Below are 22,359 nucleotides of genomic sequence, written 5' to 3' on the forward strand. Positions count from 1 at the left end.
AATTACCGTCCCATTTCGCTACTCAATACTGATTTAAAACTCTTTGCTAAGGTAATCGCAAATAGACTGAACCCCCTCCTCCCCTCATTAATCCACCCCGACCAGGTGGGCTTTGTCCTGTCCAGGCAAGCGTTGGATAACACTAGACGCACAATTGATCTAGTTCATTATATTAATGCCCACAAGCTGCCTTCTCTGGTGCTTGCTCTGGACATGGAGAAGGCCTTTGACAGGGTTTCCCGTTTTTATTTTTTCCAAACACTGCGCCAATTCGGGTTTCAGGGAAAATTCTTACAAGCTATTCAAGCCCTTTACTCTAATCCGTCGGCTACTGTTTCAGCAGGAGGTATGCTTTCCGGCTCATTTTCAATAACCAACGGGACCAGACAGGGGTGTCCTCTGTCACCGCTCATATTCGCCACTTGCTGCTTGTGTACGGGCCAACCCAGACAGCAGTGGAGTCAAGGTTAAAAACTCTCAATACACCCTTTCCTTATTCGTAGACGACATACTTTTCACACTGACAAAACCACTCACATCTCTTCTCTCTCTGGTTACAAAGTTAACCACACTAAATCCAAAGCTTTTCCTCTTCACCTACCTGGCAGTATGAAGTCGCTGTTGCAATCAAATTTTAACTTTATTTGGAAAAAAAGATTCCCTTAAATATCTAGGGGTTCTCATCACTAAATCCTACGAATCCCTATATAAAACTAACTACCCTCCCCTCATCAGATCAATCAAAAGAGGCCTGCAACAATGGCAAACATATTTTCTCTTATGGGTGGGTCGCATCAACGCCGTAAAAATGAACATTCTCCCCAAATTATTATGCCTCTTCCAAACTCTCCCTGTTCCTATCCCTTCCCACACCCTCAATTCCCTTCAAACCACTCTCTGTAAATTTATTTGGAATTATCAAAAACCCCAGAATCGTCGAGACATACTCTTCAAACATTCTTGGGACGGAGGTTTGGGTTGCCCTCTCTACACCGCTATTATAACGCGACCCAGTTGAGTCAGATGACTGCATGGCAGCATTCACCTCGCCATGTCAAGAGATGGGTCGATTGGTGGATGTACATTTGGTTTCTTATCTACCCTGTGTCGAAGCTGGACTATTGGCTGAGACAAGATCAGTTTAAAATTGAATCGCAGCGACGCCATCTTGCGACTGGCCAGAAGATGCCATCTTGAAAATGAGATCGCAAGACGCCATTTTGCGAATGGCCGCCCAAGCGCCATTTTAGATAAACTCACATTTAAGTACATATGGCGATATTACTATTAGCACCATGCGATTGCATCTTTCACCATTTCCCATATACACATTAATACGCACAATTGTGCTGTTAACTAGTCGCATATTAGCGAATGCATAAGATCCTATATGAAAATGCTGTTTATTAGCTTTATGCGCACGCATCTGCTCCAAGTTAACTAGCGTCGTTATATCAAACCCCGCATACTCACACATTACATATCCGCATACAAGGTTCCATAAGCTTTAAAGTATAAGATTTAAGTTTGTTCATTTAGTATAAATGCTATGAAATAAAGATTATTTGGTAACTAAGGTTTTATACATGATAAGTAAGCCATGTTTGGTTTTGTACTGATGCGTACTCATTCCACAGTATTCCGGTATCGTCAGTGTGGAGATCGCATCATGCATTCTCAGCTTATGGACCGCAGAGACTTCAAGCAACAAAATGTATACGATATGAACAACTGTTAGGATTTTGCATGAGGCGGGAAACCAGAGAATCAGCCTGTTAAACGCTCTGTAACAGATGCATCCCCCTTGGGAACCAATGGCATCAGCAACAAACTTCTCTATTGTTTTGTCTATTCCTGGGGGGTATAAATATGTGTGCTCCAACACTGGGTCGTAGGCTTCGTGCTGAATGCTAATTGACAAGGGGTTTCTTGCTGATACCTAACATCTGGTCCGGAAGCACTGCGTATGTATACTGTACTTGGGTCTGTATAATTCCTTTGCGCCTAATTGCGTATGGATCAATAGCGTGTAACTGACTGTACTTTTACTTAAATAATACTTTGTGCGTTGGAACCACAGATTCCAGGTCTGAAGTCTTTATTTACTGTATGACTGCGTATGCAAATTAGCGTCATCATTAGAAGGTATAGGCAGGATATTAGAAGGTATAGGCAGGATATTAGAAGGTATAGGAAGCAGTGTATAGAGGTTCTAATCCAGTATCGTTACCCGGTTGTCCCGTAAACATAGACCTAGATCTGCTCTTCTATTTCCCACTATAGCACTGACACTCCGTAATTGGGACTCACTCAATAAAAAACTAAATCTTTCTACATGCCCCTCCCCTCTAACCCCCATTTGGAACAATCCTGCATTCGCCCCAGGTCTATCTCAAACAATGGCAGGTCCCTGGATATTAGCAGGCGACACAAGGTTCCACTATATAATTGAAGTTTTCTCTCCAAGGTCCTTTTCGGACATTCAAGCCAAGCATAGAATACCCAATAAACTCCATTATCAATACCTACAAATCCGACATCTCACCACCGCAATCCTCCCCGCCCACTCCCCCCCTACCCCCACTCCTATAGAGAAACTATGTACTTACAACCACAATGACAAGGGTACTATCTCGCACCTTTTTCACTCTATATTGGCATTGGAGTCTCCTCAACTTGAAACACACAAGAGGGCTTGGGAAATGGATCTTGGCCTCTCCCTTGGGGAAGAAACATGGGACGCTATAAGTCTAGCCATCTCTAAATGCTCTATTAGCGTGGCCATCCGCGAGAACTCTTATAAGGTGTATTACAGATGTTATTTAGTGACAGAACGTTTACATTAGATCTATCCCAACTCCTCTAATTCCTGCTGGAGAGGTTGCAGCCAAGTGGGAAAATTTTTTCACATCTGGTGGACGTGTCCTTTAATTGTCCCATTTTGGAACAAGGTCCGTACGCTCCTATCTCAAGTTACTAACAACCTGACTTCTCCCACTCCAGCTAATTTTCTACTTTGTGCTCCGATTGACTCCATCCCCAGCACCTCCAATAAACTAGTTCTTCATATCTCTTGCGCTGCCATGTATCAAATTGCCTGTAACTGGAAAGCACCGTGTTATCCCAGTCGCCAGGAACTTTTGAACAGAATTTGGTTCATAGCAAAAATGGAATATATTACCAGTCTACGGAACAATAATGTCCAGAAGTTCCATACCGTATGGAATTCCTGGTATGCCTTTCATAAATCACCTCTCCCAGGTCTAGGTTAGCTTCAACCTGATTCTCCCTTTCACAACCATACATCAATATATGTTTATATTTCCTTTTCCCTTGTCCTTTTTTTTATTTATTTATTTTATTTAAAAAAAAATAAAAAAAATTCTCCCTTTCCCCCACCCCGACTCGCTCCCCCCCTAACTTTCCCTTTTCTCCCCTATCTCTCTGTCCCCCTTCTCTGTTGTTTTATTCTCTCCCCCACCTCTTCTTCACAAACTTCCATAGCCTCTTTTTTTTGCAGGCCTTTTTTCCTGATTTTCTGTGTCCGTCAGACGAATGGTCATGGCCTATTGACTAACCATCTATTTCCTGACAATTGTTGCCGATTGTTTATTTTTGAAATGTTCCATGCTAGTATTATATACTGTGACAATTTTATAATTCATTGTATTGTTAATCCTATTCAATAAACTAATACAAAAAAACAAATGTCAATGTCATGACCAATAGGCTACAGGATGGGGAACAGTTTATGGTGCCTACGGGCTCCAGTGAGGATATAACCAGCCTATCGCTTTTCCTGACATGGTTATGGGGAAAAGATGGACTGCATAAAATTCCATCAACTGACAAGTCTGACTCCTTCTTTAGGCTTAAAGACAATATTATAAAAGCAGCCTACTGCTTTGTGCACTTCAGCCCAAGGTGAAAAGGGGTGCTTTGGGAACGGCTGATGACACAGCTTCTTATTGGTCTGCAGGGTTACGTGCCATATGTAGGCCATAATCAGCAGGTTAACACTAATAGTGTGCAGTTCCCGGTGCTCACAACCAGCCCACAGTGCACCAACCCACTGGGAAATGCTCTCTCCTGCCAATGTATCAGCCTTTGGTAGTTAAAAAAAGAAAATTTGGGATAGGTTAAATATAATGTCCCTTATATCTACCAATAGCTGATACATTGGTGGGGGAGAGCATTTCCCAGTGGGTTGGTGCACTGTGGATTGGTTGTGAGCCCCAGGAGCTGCACAAATTGCATTTTTTTCTTTGGAAACTCTCATGAATTAAAAAAAAATTCTAGGATAGTTTAAATGTAATGGCCCTATTACTTCATGAGAGTTTCCAAAGGAACAACAGCAATTTTTATTTCACATTAATTTTAAATAATATACTGTATGTGAAAATGGTTAAGTATTTTAAGAACTTCTCATTAAAAAAAAACAAAAAAAAAACAAAGCAAGTGAAAACATTTTGATATCAGTTCAGTGAAGTTTTTGTACGACTGCATTGAGACGTGTGAAGTCATCATCCATTTTAAGATTTTGATGAGGTCCGGTGAGACTGTTTTAAATACGACATAGCCAAAACTGTTGTAGAGCTTTCCTATTGGAGACAATGAAGAAATGATAACTGGTCTTAGAAACCCATTTGACTGACCAGAGATATTATAATTCACAGGTGCTCTATTCGCCATGCTAATAAATTCATTGCGGCCTCCTCAAAGATCAAATTTTAGTGGCCGCATCGGCCATTAGAACTTTGTAAGTCTAGGGCCCGATTCAGCTCGGATCGCTATTGCGTTCTAAGCTGCAATTAAGCACGCAGTCTCACTGTGATGGAATGCTTATCTCTGCGATCGCTATGCCGTCGCAGCACAACTTAAGGATGCCCACCTTATCTTACACACATCGGTAATACTTTGCAAATCTGCTAAAACATCGGTAACATCGAGTTCCATCGGTGCCTCACGCACACTTGCACAAGGTCTGACCTTACTCAGAAATTGCTAACCTTCCAGTACGCAGTGAGTGAGAGGGCATAGGGCATCACAGTGGCTTATTAATGCACGCCCCTGTAACGGCGTTCAAAACGCCCTGGCATGTCTGCGTTTCGCTGACCACTACCCCCAAATGGTACTTCCTGTCAATCACTCTGCAATGGGTCTGCGTAGTGACTGCTATCCCAGTCCCGATCGCAGCGGAGTCTTTGAGCACGCGCACTGCAATGCGTACGCATGTGCAGTACGCAACAATCGGCCGTCTGCGTGCTTAATCTGCACTTGCAATCCTGGCTGAATCAGGCCCCTAGTTAGTACAATTCAAATGTGTCAGACAGCAGAGAGAGAATAGTAGACAATGCAATGACAGGTTTACCAATACAATGTCAGTACCAAAACATTGCTATTTATGTACAAGAGGGCTGGCAGAACTATTTCATTCAATAAGCTGATTAATGATTTCAAAAGAAGGTATTTTTAGGACAAAATGGAAAGAAATAGCTTAAGGTTTGCACAATATAATATGATATACGTGTAACATTAAGTAATATGTTACCATTTTTTACAAAGCTAAATAAGGACCAAGTCTTATAAACATGCCGAGTAGGAGCTGTGCTGCTCTAAAGCTGGGCACACACCTTATGATGCTGCGACTGAGGAACCCAATATGACACCCTGGGATAAAGAACCTTATAGGCCAAGGGTGGGAACTTTTTTTCGTCCGAGGGCCATTTTAATATATACATTATTTGCGGGCCCGATGCAGGCCACGCCAAAATCTTTGGTGATTATAGCAATGCCCGGAGCATCCTGAGGATGCTCCGGGGAGCTGTAAGGGCAGCGGTGTGACCGTCTGCAGCACCCTAAGGACACTCCAGGCGGCACTGCTGCATAGATTCTGGCTGCAGGGTGCCAATCTAGGGTGCTTCCCACCTTGCCAAAATATGCATCAGGCAATTTTTCTTTGCCATAGACCCCACAGGAAATGGTCCCAACTATCCCAAGTTGGGAAATTTCTGCAATAAATCCGGTGTCAAACTGTATTTTCCGTCACCCTTTCAGCTACAATCCGATCATCTAACTGAAACGGTTAACCAAATTCTGGAGAGGATTCTTACATTTTGTTTCACCAAATAAATTTGACAAAGTTGCTGTCATGGGGAGCCTGCTATAATAATGACATTTATAACCCAACCAGCTAAAATTCCAGGCCCATTTCCTCCCTCTTCTGGTCTATCTGTAGTCGACTACACCATAATCAACCTTCTAACTTCTGGGCCCACAAAGCCATTGACAGCTCTACTTCCAGATAAAAGCAAGCGTTAGATACACACCGTAGACCTGTCAATCGACTAAAACCGAGATGGCTTTCTACCAGGAGTATTAATTTGAAATGACCTATGAAATTTGCCCCATATTTCATTGGCCATCATTAGGTTCTTTCAAATTATCATCTTCATTACTAATCTCCAATGTTTTCTGTATCTTTGTTAATATCTGTTATTGTCAATTGTTTTTCTTTTTGTAACGAGCATTCCAAAATCTTACTAGTAGCCAATCCATGAGAATTTGACATCAGTTTCATTCTTGAGTCTAATTTGTAGAGACGAATCATTTTATTTTTGGACTTTGGGGAGCTACTATAACAAAAAGGGCCTTGCAATCACATGGCCTGTTGCACAGTGTATCTGTTTTTCCTCATTTGTGAACATACACAGTAAAAACAACTCTTTTTAGGTGCTTGTGTCTAAGCAGGCATTAATATTATTAATAATAGTATTTTCTGGTACGTCATCGATAAGTTGTATAGGTTTTTGTTTTTACTTCTGAAATTAATATTCTTTCTTGACTACTCGCGTTTCTAGTCACCACGAGCCAGGATTGTTCTACATTTCTGTACCATTTTTGCGTGCCCTGACCACAGCCTGTATTAAGACTATGATTCCTGACTTGCACTACCTTAGAGACAGCTACTGTCCGGTGATGCTAGTTCTTCTGGGGAGAACTCTGGGCCTGATTCAGAGCCGGACGCTCTGACCAGAGCGCTCTCTCTGAATCAGGGCCCTCCTACATGAAAATGGAGCGGCCTCTTGGACGCTCGCATAGCTGTGGGTGACCACCCACAGCTATAACGAGCATCCATGATGATGGTCGCGATGGTCAAGACCATCGCGTCCATCGGGCTTGCGACGGAGACCCTGCGGTAGGGTCTCGCTGCCGCAAGCCCTGGAGTGAGTTTGGCTCTATGAGAGCCAAAATCACTCCCACTGACATCACTAGTGATGTCAGTGGGGCCGGCTTCAGACGGTAGGCGTTCCCATGGGAACGCCTCCATCTGGCAGCCACGCCCCCGGCACGCCCATCAAAGGGGCCGTGCTGTCAATCAACATCGACAGCACGCCCCCTTTGGTGCGAGACCCGGAGCGACTGCTATCCCGTCGCTAGCCGGGTCTCGCGCATGTGCACGCCGGAGCTCCCTCCGTCGTGCGCATGCGCAGTAGGGCACCATCGACCCGCTTGCGAGCGTCCTGCGCTCGCGAGCGGGTCTGAATGACCCCCTCTGTGTCTTGGCCCTCACCAATGCCAATTTCTGTCAGACACTGGGTTCACATCCCACTCTACTTGTTTTATATGTGCCATGAAAACATAATGCAAATTATGCAAATAATTATCTTTATATAGAGGATTAACTTTTGGTTAAAATAATTTACAAAGCAGTCACTTCAGTCACAGCCCTACCCATAGATTTTTTTAAGCAGAAAACAAGTTTGTGACGAAATAGAATAACCACCTTCTGACGGATCGAATTCAGCTTTGTTTGGCCTCATCAGGTTGTTCTGGTCAGTATGTGATGCGCCAAGAGTCTTTTCTAGGGCTCCGAGGGTACGAGTGAGGCTTCTATAGCCCCTTAGACTGACCAGAAAAACCTGCCCTGCTCTGACCAGGCCAAACCTTTGCTGCCAGTGCACCTTCAAAGTAACAGCAGTCATTGCAGTGTCCGTCCTTGTGAAACACTAATTTATTTATGCTCTTGAGATTACTTTTTTTTGTGCCTGTTAATGTTTATTTATTAAAAATAATGACTAGTTTGTTGTAATACATAAATATACATACATACATGTGAATTAATTGTATTGGTCTTTTTTATGTCTGTATTGATATGAAGATCGGCAGTATTTAAGTTAACTTATAAATATACAGTACATACAATAGTTTGTTGGTTTGCGCACAATTCAAAAGGTCACTATTCTATGTTCAATTCCCGGCTGTGATTCTCTCTAATGGAGAGCAGCACTGTCCAAATGACCTCCCCAGAAGGCATATATCTGTATATAAAAGAAGATGAGGGGGCACAATCGTGAAGCATGTAATAAATATCTTTACTTCAGAATCAATCGCACGTACTGTATATCAAAGTTAAAATGAAAAGACATATAACAAGTCTTTAAGACCAGGTCACCGCTAGTCCTGCGTCATCTACGGACCACTCTGCAAGCTGCAGATATCCTGCATCCTACTTAGTTTCTGCCACTGGCATCAACAAGTGACAACACAGTGGGGTAAATTTACTAAGATGGGAGTTCTATTATGAAGTGATTTTGCCCATAGCAACCAATCAGATTCCAGGTTATATTCTAGAAGGTGCTAGATAAATGAGAAGTAGATTCTGATTGGTTGCTATGGCCAACATCACTTCTTAATAGAACTCCCGTCTTAGTAAATTTACCCCAGTGTCCTAAGTCATTAGGCCACCCCCTACGCGTTTCGTCACTCACTTGGACATCAGACTGTTCAAACCCGTAGGGTGTGGCCTAATGATGTGTCGCCACTTTTCCACGGGAAGAAACTAAGTGACTAGTGGTGACCTGGTTTTAAAGACTTGTTATATGTCTTTTTATTTTAACTTTGATGTACGTGCGATTGATTCAGAAGTAAAGATTTTCATCATTACATGTTTCATAATTGTGTGTCCTCCTCTTGTTCCTTGATCTTCTTCTAAATATACCTGAACTTTATTTGTTTTAATATTGAGGTGGGCACATATATATATATATATATATATATATATATATAGAATTGCAAAGAAAGGACAGCGGCACTCAAGGTCTTAGAAAAATCCAATCAAGTGTATTCAGTAAAAATCACTGCATAAATCCAACGTTTCGGAGCCCGTAGCCCCTTTGTCAAGGTCACACTCACCTTGACAAAGGGGCTACGGGCTCCGAAACGTTGGATTTATGCAGTGATTTTTACTGAATACACTTGATTGGATTTTTCTAAGACCTTGAGTGCCGCTGTCCTTTCTTTGCAATTCTGACAATTTGTTCGCAGAGGGCACCGGGGCCAAGTGACATTATACACTGGAGTGCCGGACCGTTTTTGTTGTATATTTATATATATATATATATATACACATATATACACATATATACCACACACACAATAAAGAACCCGGTTTATTGTTTTCAACAATGAAAACAATACATTTGAATAAAATTTTAACAGTCCATAGCTTTATATGAGTCAAAGCAGTCCAGGAAAGTTATCCTTTAAACTTTTTCTTCATAAGATGTGGAGGAACTGTTACGATGGGAGGGAATGTCCTGAAATAAACCCCCACACAAAAATGTCACCCAAGAAGGAAGGCCAATAGACCTAATTAGAAATTGATACAAGAATGTATCTTTTGTTTTTATTAGAAATGATTTAGAAACAATTTCTGACATCAGAATACCATGGTGTCAGATGACCAGCGTCTTAGTGAGGTAGATGTAAACCACCAATCACCCCAAAGGGTGTGAGCTCATAGGTGGAAACCAAAAAAAGATTTTGCACCTTTAAGAAAAACAGATTTTTAGCTTTTCACCGCTGAATTATCCTTTTTGGACCTGGTGTCTTTAAGCTGTATGCAAGCAATGGGTGTTGCCCCAAAAGAGACTTCCAATTAAAGCCTTGCTGTTAAGCACAAACGTAATCCACAGACAGTCACTGCACTCTACCTCCATTAGAGAGCAATGACTGTCTGTGGATTACGTTTGTGCTTAACAGCAAGGCTTTAATTGGAAGTCTCTTTTGGGGCAACACCCATTGCTTGCATACAGCCAGTGGCTTAACTTCATCCCAGGTGCGCGGAGGCAAGATAAATGTTGGTGCCCCCCACCCACCCCCCCAAATTAAAATATACCGCCCTCCCTGCACCTATGCCAGCCCCAGCTGCCGCCACCCCCTATGCAGTTCCTTTTATACAATGCCCCCAGTAGTGGTCCCCCTATGCAGTGCCCGCCTATGTAGTGCCCCCCAGTAATGGTCCCCCTATGCAGTGCCTCCAGTAGTGGTCCCCAGTACTGATGCTGCTGTAGTGCCCCCATATGATGCACCCAGTAGTAAGGCCCCTGTAATGCCCCATGTAGTGCCCCCATATGATGCCCCCAGTAGTAAGGTCCCTGTAGTGCCCCCTGTAATAAGCCCCCTGTAGTGCCTCCAGTAGTAAGCCCCTGTAAATAAGTCCCCAGTAGTAAGCCCCCTGTAGTGCCCCCAGTAGTAAGCCCCCTGTAGTGCCCACAGCAGTAAGCCCCCTATAATGTCCCCAGTAATAAGCCCCCTATAATGCCCCAGTAGTAAGCCCCCTGTAATGCCCGCTGTAGTAAGCCCCCTGTAATGCCCCCAGTAGTGCCCCCCCCCGCGTGCTACTTACCTTAAACCCTGCTCCAGTGCCTGCTGCCGTCCGTCCCCGGCGCCCGCTCCTCGGAACTATGGGAATGACGACATGACGTCACTCCCATAGTGCACTGCAGGACCCAGAAGCCGGAGCTCAGGAGTGAGCTCCGTCCCCCGACTACCGTCGGGGGGGGGGAGAAAGAGCCGGGCGTCCGCTGGTATCACACTTAGCGGCCGCCCAGCAAATGGAAGGGTGCAGGGGGTGCAGCCACACCCCCTGCACCCTCCGTAGTTATGCCACTGGAGGTGGAGCGCCAGTCAGCGGCGCTCCTCCATGCAGCTCCGGGTGACTATGGAGCCAGGTGCCCCCTTCAGGGCTGGCGCCCGGCGTCAAATGATTCCATTGTCTCTGGGAGTTCCGCCGCTGCATACAGCTTAAAGACACCAGGTCCTAAAAGGATAATTCAGCGGTGAAAAGCTAAAAGTCTGTTTTTCTTAAATGTGCAAAATCTTGTTTTGGTTTCCACCTATGAGCTCACACCCTTTGGGGTGATTGGTGGTGTACATCTACCTCACTAAGACGCTGGTCATCTGACACCATGGTATTCTGATGTCAGGAATTGTTTCTAAATCATTTTTTAATAAAAACAAAAGATACATTCTTGCATCAGTTTCTAATTAGGCCTTTCGGCCTTCTTTCTTGGGTGACATTTTGGTGTGAGGGTTTATTTCAGGACATTCTCTCCCATCGTAACAGTTCCTCCACATCTTATGAAGAAAAAGTTTAATGAATAATTTTCCTGGTACTGCTTTGACCCTTCCTATATTGGAACAAGCATCATTTCATATAAAGCTATGGACTGTTAAAATTATATTCTAATTTATTGTTTTCATTGTTGATTAGCGACCTCAGGGTCTTTATTGTATTTGGGTATTATTTGATAGGGTCCTGCTGACAGGGGTCCTCCTTTGAGGTGCTGCTTGAATTGACCTTAGCGCGAAATAAGGGTCATTTGTGATTTATATATATATGGAGTAGGACCTTGTGTGGCATGTAAAAATGTAAAAATATTGCAGCAATATAGAATGCTCAGATGAAACGCACCGTGTCTCATAATACCTGAAGCGGCGTCTCACAAAATGTTTTCAATGTTACGTGCCCTTTATGACAAAGGAACAAAGAAAACTAGCTTATTGTGATGGATTATTTGGCTCATAGATGCTCTATGCTCACTGTCTCTCCCCTCCGTGTCACCCCTGTCTGTTTCCCACTCCCCTTTAGATTGTAAGCTCTAACGAGCAGGGCCCTCTTCCCTTTCGTGCTTTTTTCTCCCCTCACATAACATCATCTCTTCACTGCCAACAATGGCATCAAAATATTTGGGTTCAGACGGCCTGCTACTTATTTGGGTACTATGACTGTTGATACAGCAATGCTTATAAACCTTGTCCATGTCCTGCAATGTTCTGTAAGTCACTTTTTTTTTTTACTGTGTTCATACTGTTTCAGTACATTGTTAGACGCTGCTGACCCCTTGTAGCGCCATATTAATAATACATTATAAAATTAATACTAATAGTGCAGTCACTTTACAATGCCCCATTTCTAAAGCTAAAATTCTGCAACGCTTAGTGTGTAGACCTCGTGTTGACCAGGATTCACTAAGCAGCAATAAAAAGAATACAAATAAATGCAAAATACAGAGAAAAAAAAAAAAAAGAATTAGAAAGGATCACAAGTGGTGTAACTATGGGCCTGGTACAGAGATATACACAATGCCTTCATATATGCCAATGCCTTCCAAAGCACAGCGGCCGCTGCTGCCTTCTCATATCAGTCACGCAAACATCGGTAACAACGACGCATAGCGGGCAGTCACGCGGCATGTAAGGCAAGTCTGACCAGCCGCAAACACTGCAGCTGTCCTGACAAGCAGAGAGGTCTTATGCTGCGCCGGAGATGGCAATGGCTAATTTACGCACGCCCATGAAACAGCTGTTAAACGTTCAGACACGCCTGTGTTTGCCCTTCTGCTCCACGGGAGGTTTCTATCCTCCCTGAGCTCGCCTTTGGACACCTGCGTTACGGTTTGACAGGTGTACCGCCCCAGTCCAACTCCCCACCTGCCCCCTTACCTCCCCCACATGCTGACTGCCTGTCACTCACTTTGTGAATGGATCCTCTGTACGGGCGCAATCGCATAGCAATCGCTGGGCATGTGCAGTGCGGATTACATGCTTGCGCAATGGCTAACAATTGCTCGATCTGCGTAAAGATTGGGTACTGTGTATATCTCTGAATCTGTTCCCAAATCAGTTCTCTCTGGGGAAAAGTCATCTTGTGCAGTTTAAAAAAATAACAGTGTAGTATAGACATCTCCTCCATAAAGATACAGTACCAAATATCATATAAATACATCTATGATAAAGATAGACCTTACATAGTGCAGAAAAATAAAATGTAAAATGTAAGTCAATTATATATAATTATATATTATATAGTATATATATATATATTTTAAGTAGATATACATACAGACACATTGTATATCAGTATGTTTTGCAGTTTGTATTAAACATTATCAATTAAGATCATCATTAATTTAATAATTCTGTCAACAGCTAAACCACTATTGACAAAAGGAAAATGATATCAAAGGACCAACTTTATATAAAGTAATGAACACGTTGTTAGCCTAAGTTACAGAATACTCAAGTGCTTTGAAAGCCATCTCACAGGTAACTCACTGCTTGATGGTTTATAAAACACTTCTCCATTCAAAAAACGTTTCTCCAAAGAAGCAGAGATGAAAACTGAAAGCCATTATCAAGCAGATTCCCCAGGAATTTTTTTGTTTAAATTGAATGTTCTGATGGCATCTAGCGCATTACTTATCTGGTTTTCAGTATGCGTTTCCTCCCTTTTAATCATAAAACGTCTCGGCAGATTAGACGCAATCTCCCCCCCCCCCCCATTATCTAGTTTACTAAACAAATAAATTCCCCGGGGTGATCGTGGAAAAATGTTAGTCTATTTGATGATCTCTATGTATGACAAAGGCTTTGTATAAAATAAAATTGTAATGCCCAGGCAGGTCGGGGTTTAGAATCCCTTTAGTGCTGACAAATGATAGGAGATATTGCAGATATCGGCAATCTCTCTCCGCTGCACCGACTGTTGCTAAATAGAAAGAATGTGGTATTTTTTAATTACAGGAAAATTAAAGGAAAATGTGGGGAATAATAATGGATGAAAAATAATAAATTGTTTTGTTGTGTACCATTAAATTTAAACTAATCGTAATAGATCAGAAGCAAATCCTAAAAAAATTTTGTAATTAAAATTGCACTTTAATATTTCTTAATGCAGGAAAATCTGAATTCGATTTAAGCATTGGTTTAGTTTATTATAGTTCTGGCAATTATTTGTAACAATTAGTTGGAAAAATTCATTGTAATTAACCGGAAGCCACAAGGAACGGGCGTCAGAAGTGACTGGGCAGCTTCATTGGTTATGTTACATACAGACAGGAGCTACCTGATGATCCAGGAGCCTGAGAGCAAATCAGAAAGGATTTTACTACGGGGGTTACTGTCCTTTAGCCTAATTTACATTACTGTAATTAACGCGGAGAAGAAAAAAAGATCTTAAAAATTAAAAGTAAAAAAAAAAACTCATGAAATGAGACGTAGGCTATATATATATATATATATATATATATATATATATATATATATATATATATATGTATATATATAACACTCTCGTTAATTCTGGAAATTATTATATTAGGGGAAAAATATTCATAGCTTTGGTTATATTTATATTTTCTAATGCTCCTATACATTATTTGCTTTCTATAGAGAACTTTCAGTAAAAACTAAAACTTGCAGTATTCAATATGTAACTTAACATGACACCACTATAATAACAGATGTGATACCTTGATTATATATATATATATATATATATACACATACAAATGCAGTAAATAACTGCAAAAGTTTAGCCATTATTTAATTCTAACTTTCCTTTAAGCAACAGTCAGAGCACCAGAGACATTTTATCCAGGGGGAGATGTATCAAGCAGTGTAAGGAGTGGTGAAGTGGATTAGTGGAGAAGTTGCCCAAACAAATAGCCAGGGGCATGAGAGGGGGGGGAGCGGGTACTAATTTCTCGGGCCCGGGCTTGTGGGAGCTGCCCCCTCCTCCCTCCTACCTATCAGCAGCCCAGCAGCTGGGCTGCATTGGGAGACAGCTCACTGATGCACCCCCTCCACTGAATTTGCAACGGGCTGACGGGCTCACAGCGCCCCCTTCCCGACACTGCGGAAATGTTTTTCCCCTAAGGGGTGTGGCCACATCTCCCTCAATTAGGCCATGCCCTCTTACCCTGGGCCAGCTCTCTACGACCCTGCCCATTGCAGCCAATCAGCTTCTACCTATGATTTTATAGAGTACTTGATAAATGCTACTTTGAAGCTGGTTGGTTGCTATGGACAACTTCTCCACTGGTTCACCTCTCTACCCTTCTCAACTTCTCCCCTAAATTTGCTCTATATTTGTTGTATCTTAATACCGTCAGCACACGAGGGGCTAACAAGGTGAATGTATGGCACAGAGAAAGAATATCGCATTGCTAGGGGTAATTTATAGAAAAATAAGATCCCAGACGAGCTGAGACTTCTTGTTAAGTTACCTGTTGCTCTTAGAGCTGAAAGTGCATATGGGGTAATTGGGAAATGTGATCTCTTGCCATTTTCCAGAAATCTCATTAGGAATGGAAAGTAAAAAAGATAGAGAAGCCCAAAAAGACTGACACCTCTGAGCATTCTTTCTGCAATTTAATAAACACATGTTTGCTCCAAAAACATTCAGACCCTGCAAGAAGTAAATGGAAGAAAATTATTTAATTTTAAAAAAAAATAAAAAAATCTTCATTGTATCAACACACAATCCATACACAGTTATGCAACAGGATGACCCAAACAGGCATTAATTAGCGAATCACTTTTATTGTCTCAAAAAAAAATCCAATATAGGCAGAAAAACAAAACACAAAACCATGGATCAGCCGCACCGTTGGTTCCTGCTGAAAAGAAACGTTCATTCCTTTACGTGTATTTGCTGCAATGCCATTTTTGTTACTATGTTGATGTTTTAATATAGTTCTGAAGATGACCAACCCACTTGATTGGTTTTTTTTTCACATCATGTCGAAGTATAAAGGAAAACAGTTTCAAAATAACGCTTGAAAAGTATTTATAAATATATAGGGGTAAATGTCATAGCCTGCGGACTTACAAGCACCGGCGAGTCCCGTGCTAGACTGCCAGGTGTTTTAAAGTAGTGGTCATTTAAAATCAATCTGGTTTTGCCTGTTAAATGACCGCTATTTTAAAACATGGGGCTGTCTCGCACGGCACTCGCCGATGCTTGTAAGTCCGCAGGCTATGACGTTCACCCCATAATATATCTGATGTGATAAGCTTGCCCCTTTCCCCAAGACTGCGAAAGATTTTTATTTTAGCCATCATCTGCAAATTCTCTTTATGTTGCACTGAATAGTGAAAACTGAACTTTAACCTGCGAATAAAATATTCACGATATGCGAAAATACCACTAACACGACATATTAATATCAGTCAACTTTTACAAATACAGATTTAGGCAAAGCTATCCCAAAGTGATTTTTTTAAATCTAGACCAGATAATTAACTTTTAGGATCTTTGCTAATCTGTATTCCTAAATGGTATAGGTGACTACAATGGCTCAAGATAAAATAAATATAAATCGGCTACATCTGTAAAGATGGGTACACACCTATAAAATAGCTGGGCCCTTCTTTCCATATTGAAAGACGCTCCTTTGATCGTGTTTCGTCGGATGAAAACAGTTTGAAATCGAAAGATGGCATCTTATGTACAGTTTAATCTTCACCCGGGCAGAGCGGACCAGAAGAGCAGTGTGTACGCACCGTCCATGGTTCTTCCGACCGTTCTATGTGAGTCTACACCAGCACCAGTGCTGCCTCTGTGAGTGATAAAAGCATTTGCTTTCGATATTTGGCAGACGGAGATTGAAGGTCGTAAGTGCGATTGTATAGGTGCGTACGGGCGTATCGGCACTGCGGTCGGGACTTCCAATCGAGAGTAAAGTCAATCGAAACAACGCATCTATAGAGTGATCGTAAAGATGTGCACCCAGCTTTAGTAATGTGACGCAATTAGAAAATTATTACCTTTTGGGATAACATTGGCTCTGTCTGTAGTCAAAAGTTTGTTTATCGCCCAGCTACCACTTACCTATCACAACATTGCATATATCTAGAAGACAACGATGTATACAATGCATACAAGTACGGGTGGGAGGGATTAGTACAACTACCATTAGGAAGAAATCCAGGAGTATTAATGTAATCCTATTAAGAATGTGTAGTTGGTAACCAAAGTATTAAATCAATTTTAACTGAAATGGTCCAGAAAAAGACACTTTTAAATTAAAGCGTTGCCGCTAGCAGGACTAAGGAATAATGGAAGGTACAGCGATCAAGGGGGATTTCAATGTTCAGTTAATGACACATATTTCACATTCAGGAGACTTTTAAGAAGGAAACATAAGTAGTTTTTTAACAGAAATACCTGCAATCGTAAAAATGTATTAATTATTCAAACTCGATTCCCTGGTTCAGCCACATGCAGGCTTAAATTCAGGGGTAAAAATGTTCACACACAGATATACACAAATATGTGCTGGACAGTCCCATTTATAGACCAGTTTTCATTTCGTACACCCTATCTAGGACCTTTAAAGTGCCCACTATGATTTAAAGAACCAGATAGGTAGTTTTACACCTGACTGGTTGCAAATGGTATATGAACAAGAAGACAGCCAACCCATATCTACATCAGATGTTGAACAGGACGCATGGTGGACGCCAATAGACGATGACCGCTTTTGACCATGTATACGGTTTGGAAGCGCTGAAATAATTGCATTACATCTGGATGCTCAGAGTGAGTGCCAACATTTGGGTACATGTAAATTCATCAGAAATTTGCCCACCAATAGGTCTGTCCAAGCAGTCGGATCAACCAGCCTGGCTCAATTTTGTGCCTACATCAGAATAGGCTATTTTGGAGAGGGGCGGGGGAGGGGGGGACTTAAATTAAAATTGTACTTCACATAATTTTTGATAGATATAAATGTATATACGATTGTCTAGACAGGAGCTTTCTTTTGTTGCTTTGCAAGCGAAACGCGTTGTGGGCTCTGTGAGGAGTATGGGACAGGATATTGAATAGTTATCAGTGCAGTGTTGCATATAAAATTTAGGAATTGGAATATACAGTATATCTCTATTTTTTTTTATAAAGAGAAATGATCTACTATATGCAGCATCACTTTGTCGCAATACCCCCGTGCCACTTAGATAAATATGTCTGCGTAGACAGCGTATGCAATTTAGATCAGTAGATTTTTACGTTGCCCTATTACCTCCGAGTTTTTGCATATAACTTTCATTTTGAAGGCAAAGAGAGGAAACGCTTGTCTGGACAAGCTCTGACAGCGCTCACCGCACAAATCCATCATGCACAGAAAGACTTCATTAAATGGGAATGCTACCTGCAGAGGACTCCATTGTGAAGGCAGTTTGCTTATTTTCATGACCATTGGATATGGAAACAGATTAGGCTACCTCTGTGCATTGGATGCTGTTGTGTCTCAGTATATGGCCTATTGGGATTCACAAGCTGCAGCGCTGGATGTCATTTATGACCAAATAGAGCAGCGCATATCTACAACTCTTATCTCTGCACACAGAACTAACTAAGGGGTTTATGTTTCAAGCAGTGAAAAGCACGGAGAAGTGGACCAGTGGAGAAGTTGTCCATAGCAACCAATCAGCTTTGAAATAGCATTTATCAAGTACAGTCTATACAATAATAGGTAGGAGCTAATTGGTTGCTATGGGCAACTTCTCCACTGGTCCACTTCTTTGTGCTTTTCACTGCTTGATACATAAACCCCTAACATCCAATTTCATGGCAACAACCCAAACTGCTCCCTTATTGAAAATAAATAAATACAATAAGCTATATTCATGCACATGAACCTGGCACAATGAGGCTGTATAACATATCACATGTAATAAAAAAATAACTTTGCCTTATTATTAGTACTATTCTGTTCAGTTCTAAGTGACCTTTTGTTCATTTATTATGATTAACTGTCTGGTCTGTGTGGATTCTCATAAGTGAAATTGTCTGCTGTCCAAGCATGGCAAGTCTAGATGAAAGATAGCACTACGCCCCATAGAAACTGAATTGGTGTCACTTAATTATAAGCAGCATAAATGCTGAGATAATCTAACGTAATGACCAATGACACATATAAATAAGGTATAGTTTAATCAAAGGCATTGGCTAGTACACTGGAGGATATGTAAATGTAATAGGCTCAAAGATTACAGAACTGGCATGTTTGCGACTAAATTTAAAGCGGCAATCAGTTGTAAGGCTGGCTTTGCCGTACAACTGACTGCCACTTTAAATTTAGCAGTGAACTCGACGAATTCTACGCCAGTTCCGTAATCTCGGAGCATATTACATGGTCTTGGTTCACTGTCTTTATTCATTTTCGGTATAGAGAAAAATTGTTTTTTGGGGGGTTTTGCATGTCACAAGTGGTGTCCCTGGGGCAGATTTGGAGTGGATATGTTGCCCATAGCAAGCAGATTATAACTATTATTTTCTAGACAGTATTAAATAAATGAGAGTAAGAATCTGATTGGTTGCTAAGATAAACACCTTGGGGTATATTTAGTAAAGTGTCGGTTTATAGAAGTGGAGTTGTTGCCCATAGCAACCAATTAGATTGTGCTCATTTATGCAGCACGTTCTAGAAGATGATAGCTAGAATCTGATTGGTGGCTATCGGCAACATCTCCACTTCTAAAAACCAGCTGTTTAGTAAATATACCCCCTCCTCTTTTCCTTATTAGAAGTTTTAGCAAATCTATCCCCTCCTCTCTCATAGTATTATATATATATATATATATATATATATATATAATCCACATTTTCATTTGTCTTCATTCCAAAAAAGACACTCTTTTCTTGCCATCCTCACGTTCAAAAGTTAATTCCCAACAGTATATTTTGTTTAGCTGTCATTAGCTCCCATAAAGTCAATAAAAATATGTAGATTATAAACATGCATGCAATCAGAGATGAGGCCTGGCAATATACTCTTGCAAAACAAACTGTACAGAGTATTTTACCAGCTGCTTAAAAAGCACCTGTCATTTACATGCTGTGGAGGAAGCCATTTTGTGGGCTGGCCAATATTCCCGAGTATACAGCCTAGCAACCCTCTAGGAACCAGGTACTCTATGAATATCATGTCAGGCTTTATGAATGTCGGCCATAAAGTTCCTCAGTGATATCAATGGTTCCTAGGTAATTGAGAGGCTGTGTGATGATAAACCTTCACTCACAAAATGGCTGCCTTCACTAATGTGAAGATGGCAGGCGCTCTTTAATTACATGTTCCACAGGTCTCGTGGCATGAGAAACCTGAGCAATCTAAAATAAACACACTGTATGCTGTATTTAAAAAAAAATAAAAACAAGCAATATATTAAATAAATGGTTGATTGTATATAGCGCAGACCCAGTGTTCCGGAAAGTCAGAAACAGACACCATATTGGGATTCTGCTGGGTTTGTGCCATCACTTTCTAAGCATGCCCAGTGATGGCTCAATAAGGTCCAGTGGACACAGACATGCAATTCTACTTTCCACATACCCAAGTGCTACTGGAAATATTCTGCCTCAGAAATTGCAATAGAATGACTTCTATTGTTTCTGCGCTGGATGGATGTGTAACTTGCAGACAGCTCTCGGCTGCAGCCCCATGCAAGCAAGCACAAAGCAACGGGTTAGGAACGCAAGAGAGAATCTGACTTGCAAATGCTAAACTCACCCTTTTGAACAGTCTATGGTCCACCAGAGGGCTTTATGTAGCAAAACAATAGCAGACAGCTATTAGCAAAAGGCAAATAACTGAAAGAAAGCTCATATAGATATATATTTCTTCGACAGACATTGAGAGCATTATTTGATGGATCTGTAACGCTGGATGCAGAGGCTGGAATAATACACGTTAACCAAACAGAAATTGTACAATGCTCAGTGTGAAAAAAAATGGGTAAGATGGTTACATATGAACAAATAACAAACAATGCACTATAAATGATGATCTCGTAAAGACGCATTTTAAAATCAGCTAATACCACCCAGTTGGTTATCAGGTGCCGTCTAAATATAGTGCTGGAAACATAAACCTGCCTATATGTGTTGGCAAGTTATTATTCAACTCTCTCAAAGTATACCAGTCACCTACTTAGCGTGGGGGCAGCCATTTTGTATGCTTGTCCGTTATTGACTACAAATCAGCCTATGATTGGGAACCAATGACATAGGTGAGGCACAGGTCTTGTTAAAGATTCCACTATGAGACATTTTTTGTCCCCGTTTTTCAGTTTCGAACTTCGGCACAAAAGCAGGGCCCTTATTCTGCAAGCCAGATTCCTCAATTCTAACCACCCATTCTCAAGGCTTTATAATATTAATTCTTCATACAGAGAAATATTTAAAATGCTAAATAGTTCATTGTATAATTAAATTCATGACATGATGAGATTTGCAGTGCTTCGAAGTTCAGCAACTTCATGCGCTCGGCAGCAAAGTGTCCGTAGAAATTGTTTTCGAATGTTGGCAACGATGAAAGTGCCTCAGTGATCTCACAGGTTCCTAGTGAACAGACTATCTCTGGCATATTGGTTTTGCACACAAAATGGCTGCCATCAATGCAAAGACAGCAGCACCTTGTAACTGGTATAACTTTCAGGACATGACGGATGTTTCACCTATAATGCCTGCACGTTTCTTTCATGGGAAAACGTACTTGCTCTACTTTCTCTGCCAGGTGATTATAGCTGCCTGTTGGGATTTTTTAATCTTCCACTCTGATTTTCCCTCAGATGAGGTATCGATGTTTTTTTAGTATATCTGTGGTTCCATTTCAAGTTGGAATTAAACACAAACGATGAAAACACTTATAAAACCATGCAAGAGACATGTATCATATGTGCAGCAGTAGCATAAGTGGAATAGCATTCTGCGTTGTTAACCCTATTCTACAATATTAGCATTAACTGACTTATTTACCACGATGATTCAATGCCAAACATCATAAAAATACTTTTCTCCGATTATTTATCAGTTATTTTCTCAGAATGTGAAATGTGAATACGTGGAAGAGGAAAAAAGTCCATTGTAGCACAAGACCGCTTATTTACTTATATAAATCAAAAAGCATGGGGTTGACTTTTTTTTAGAAATATGGAAGCGGTCAGTGATCAACTCAATAAGTAAACAGCTCTGACATATCACACTACTACAGTTCATTCCCTAAATAGGAAAGAAACATAAATCATTCATGATAAATGATAATCCGATAACTCTGAGTTTCCCAAACTCCGTCATTACAGTCCAGGTTTTAAGGATATCCATGTGTGGGCATAGGTGACTTAATTCAGTCAATTTGATTTAACCATCTGGACTCAAGTATGAATATCTTTAAAACCATTCCTGTAATGGCAGAGTCTGCGATAACTAATTTCCTCTCTGTTGTTAAA

At 41.2% G+C, this 22,359-nt stretch overlaps 1 protein-coding gene across 1 annotated transcript in view; it reads right to left on the reverse strand.

The window, feature by feature from the left end:
- The window catches only part of CAMTA1 (calmodulin binding transcription activator 1), a 1,701,345-nt gene that overhangs the window by 27,956 nt on the left and 1,651,030 nt on the right, over positions 1 to 22,359 (reverse strand). Inside the window, exon 22 of the mRNA XM_088455852.1 lies at positions 20,643 to 20,673. Within this exon, the coding sequence (XP_088311978.1) occupies positions 20,643 to 20,673 (31 nt within the window). The remainder of the gene's footprint in view (positions 1 to 20,642; positions 20,674 to 22,359) is intronic.

This window comes from Taudactylus pleione, unplaced genomic scaffold (assembly GCF_031769625.1).
Source record: "Taudactylus pleione unplaced genomic scaffold, aTauple2 ptg000673l, whole genome shotgun sequence".
NCBI classification, from domain to species: Eukaryota; Metazoa; Chordata; class Amphibia; order Anura; family Myobatrachidae; genus Taudactylus; species Taudactylus pleione.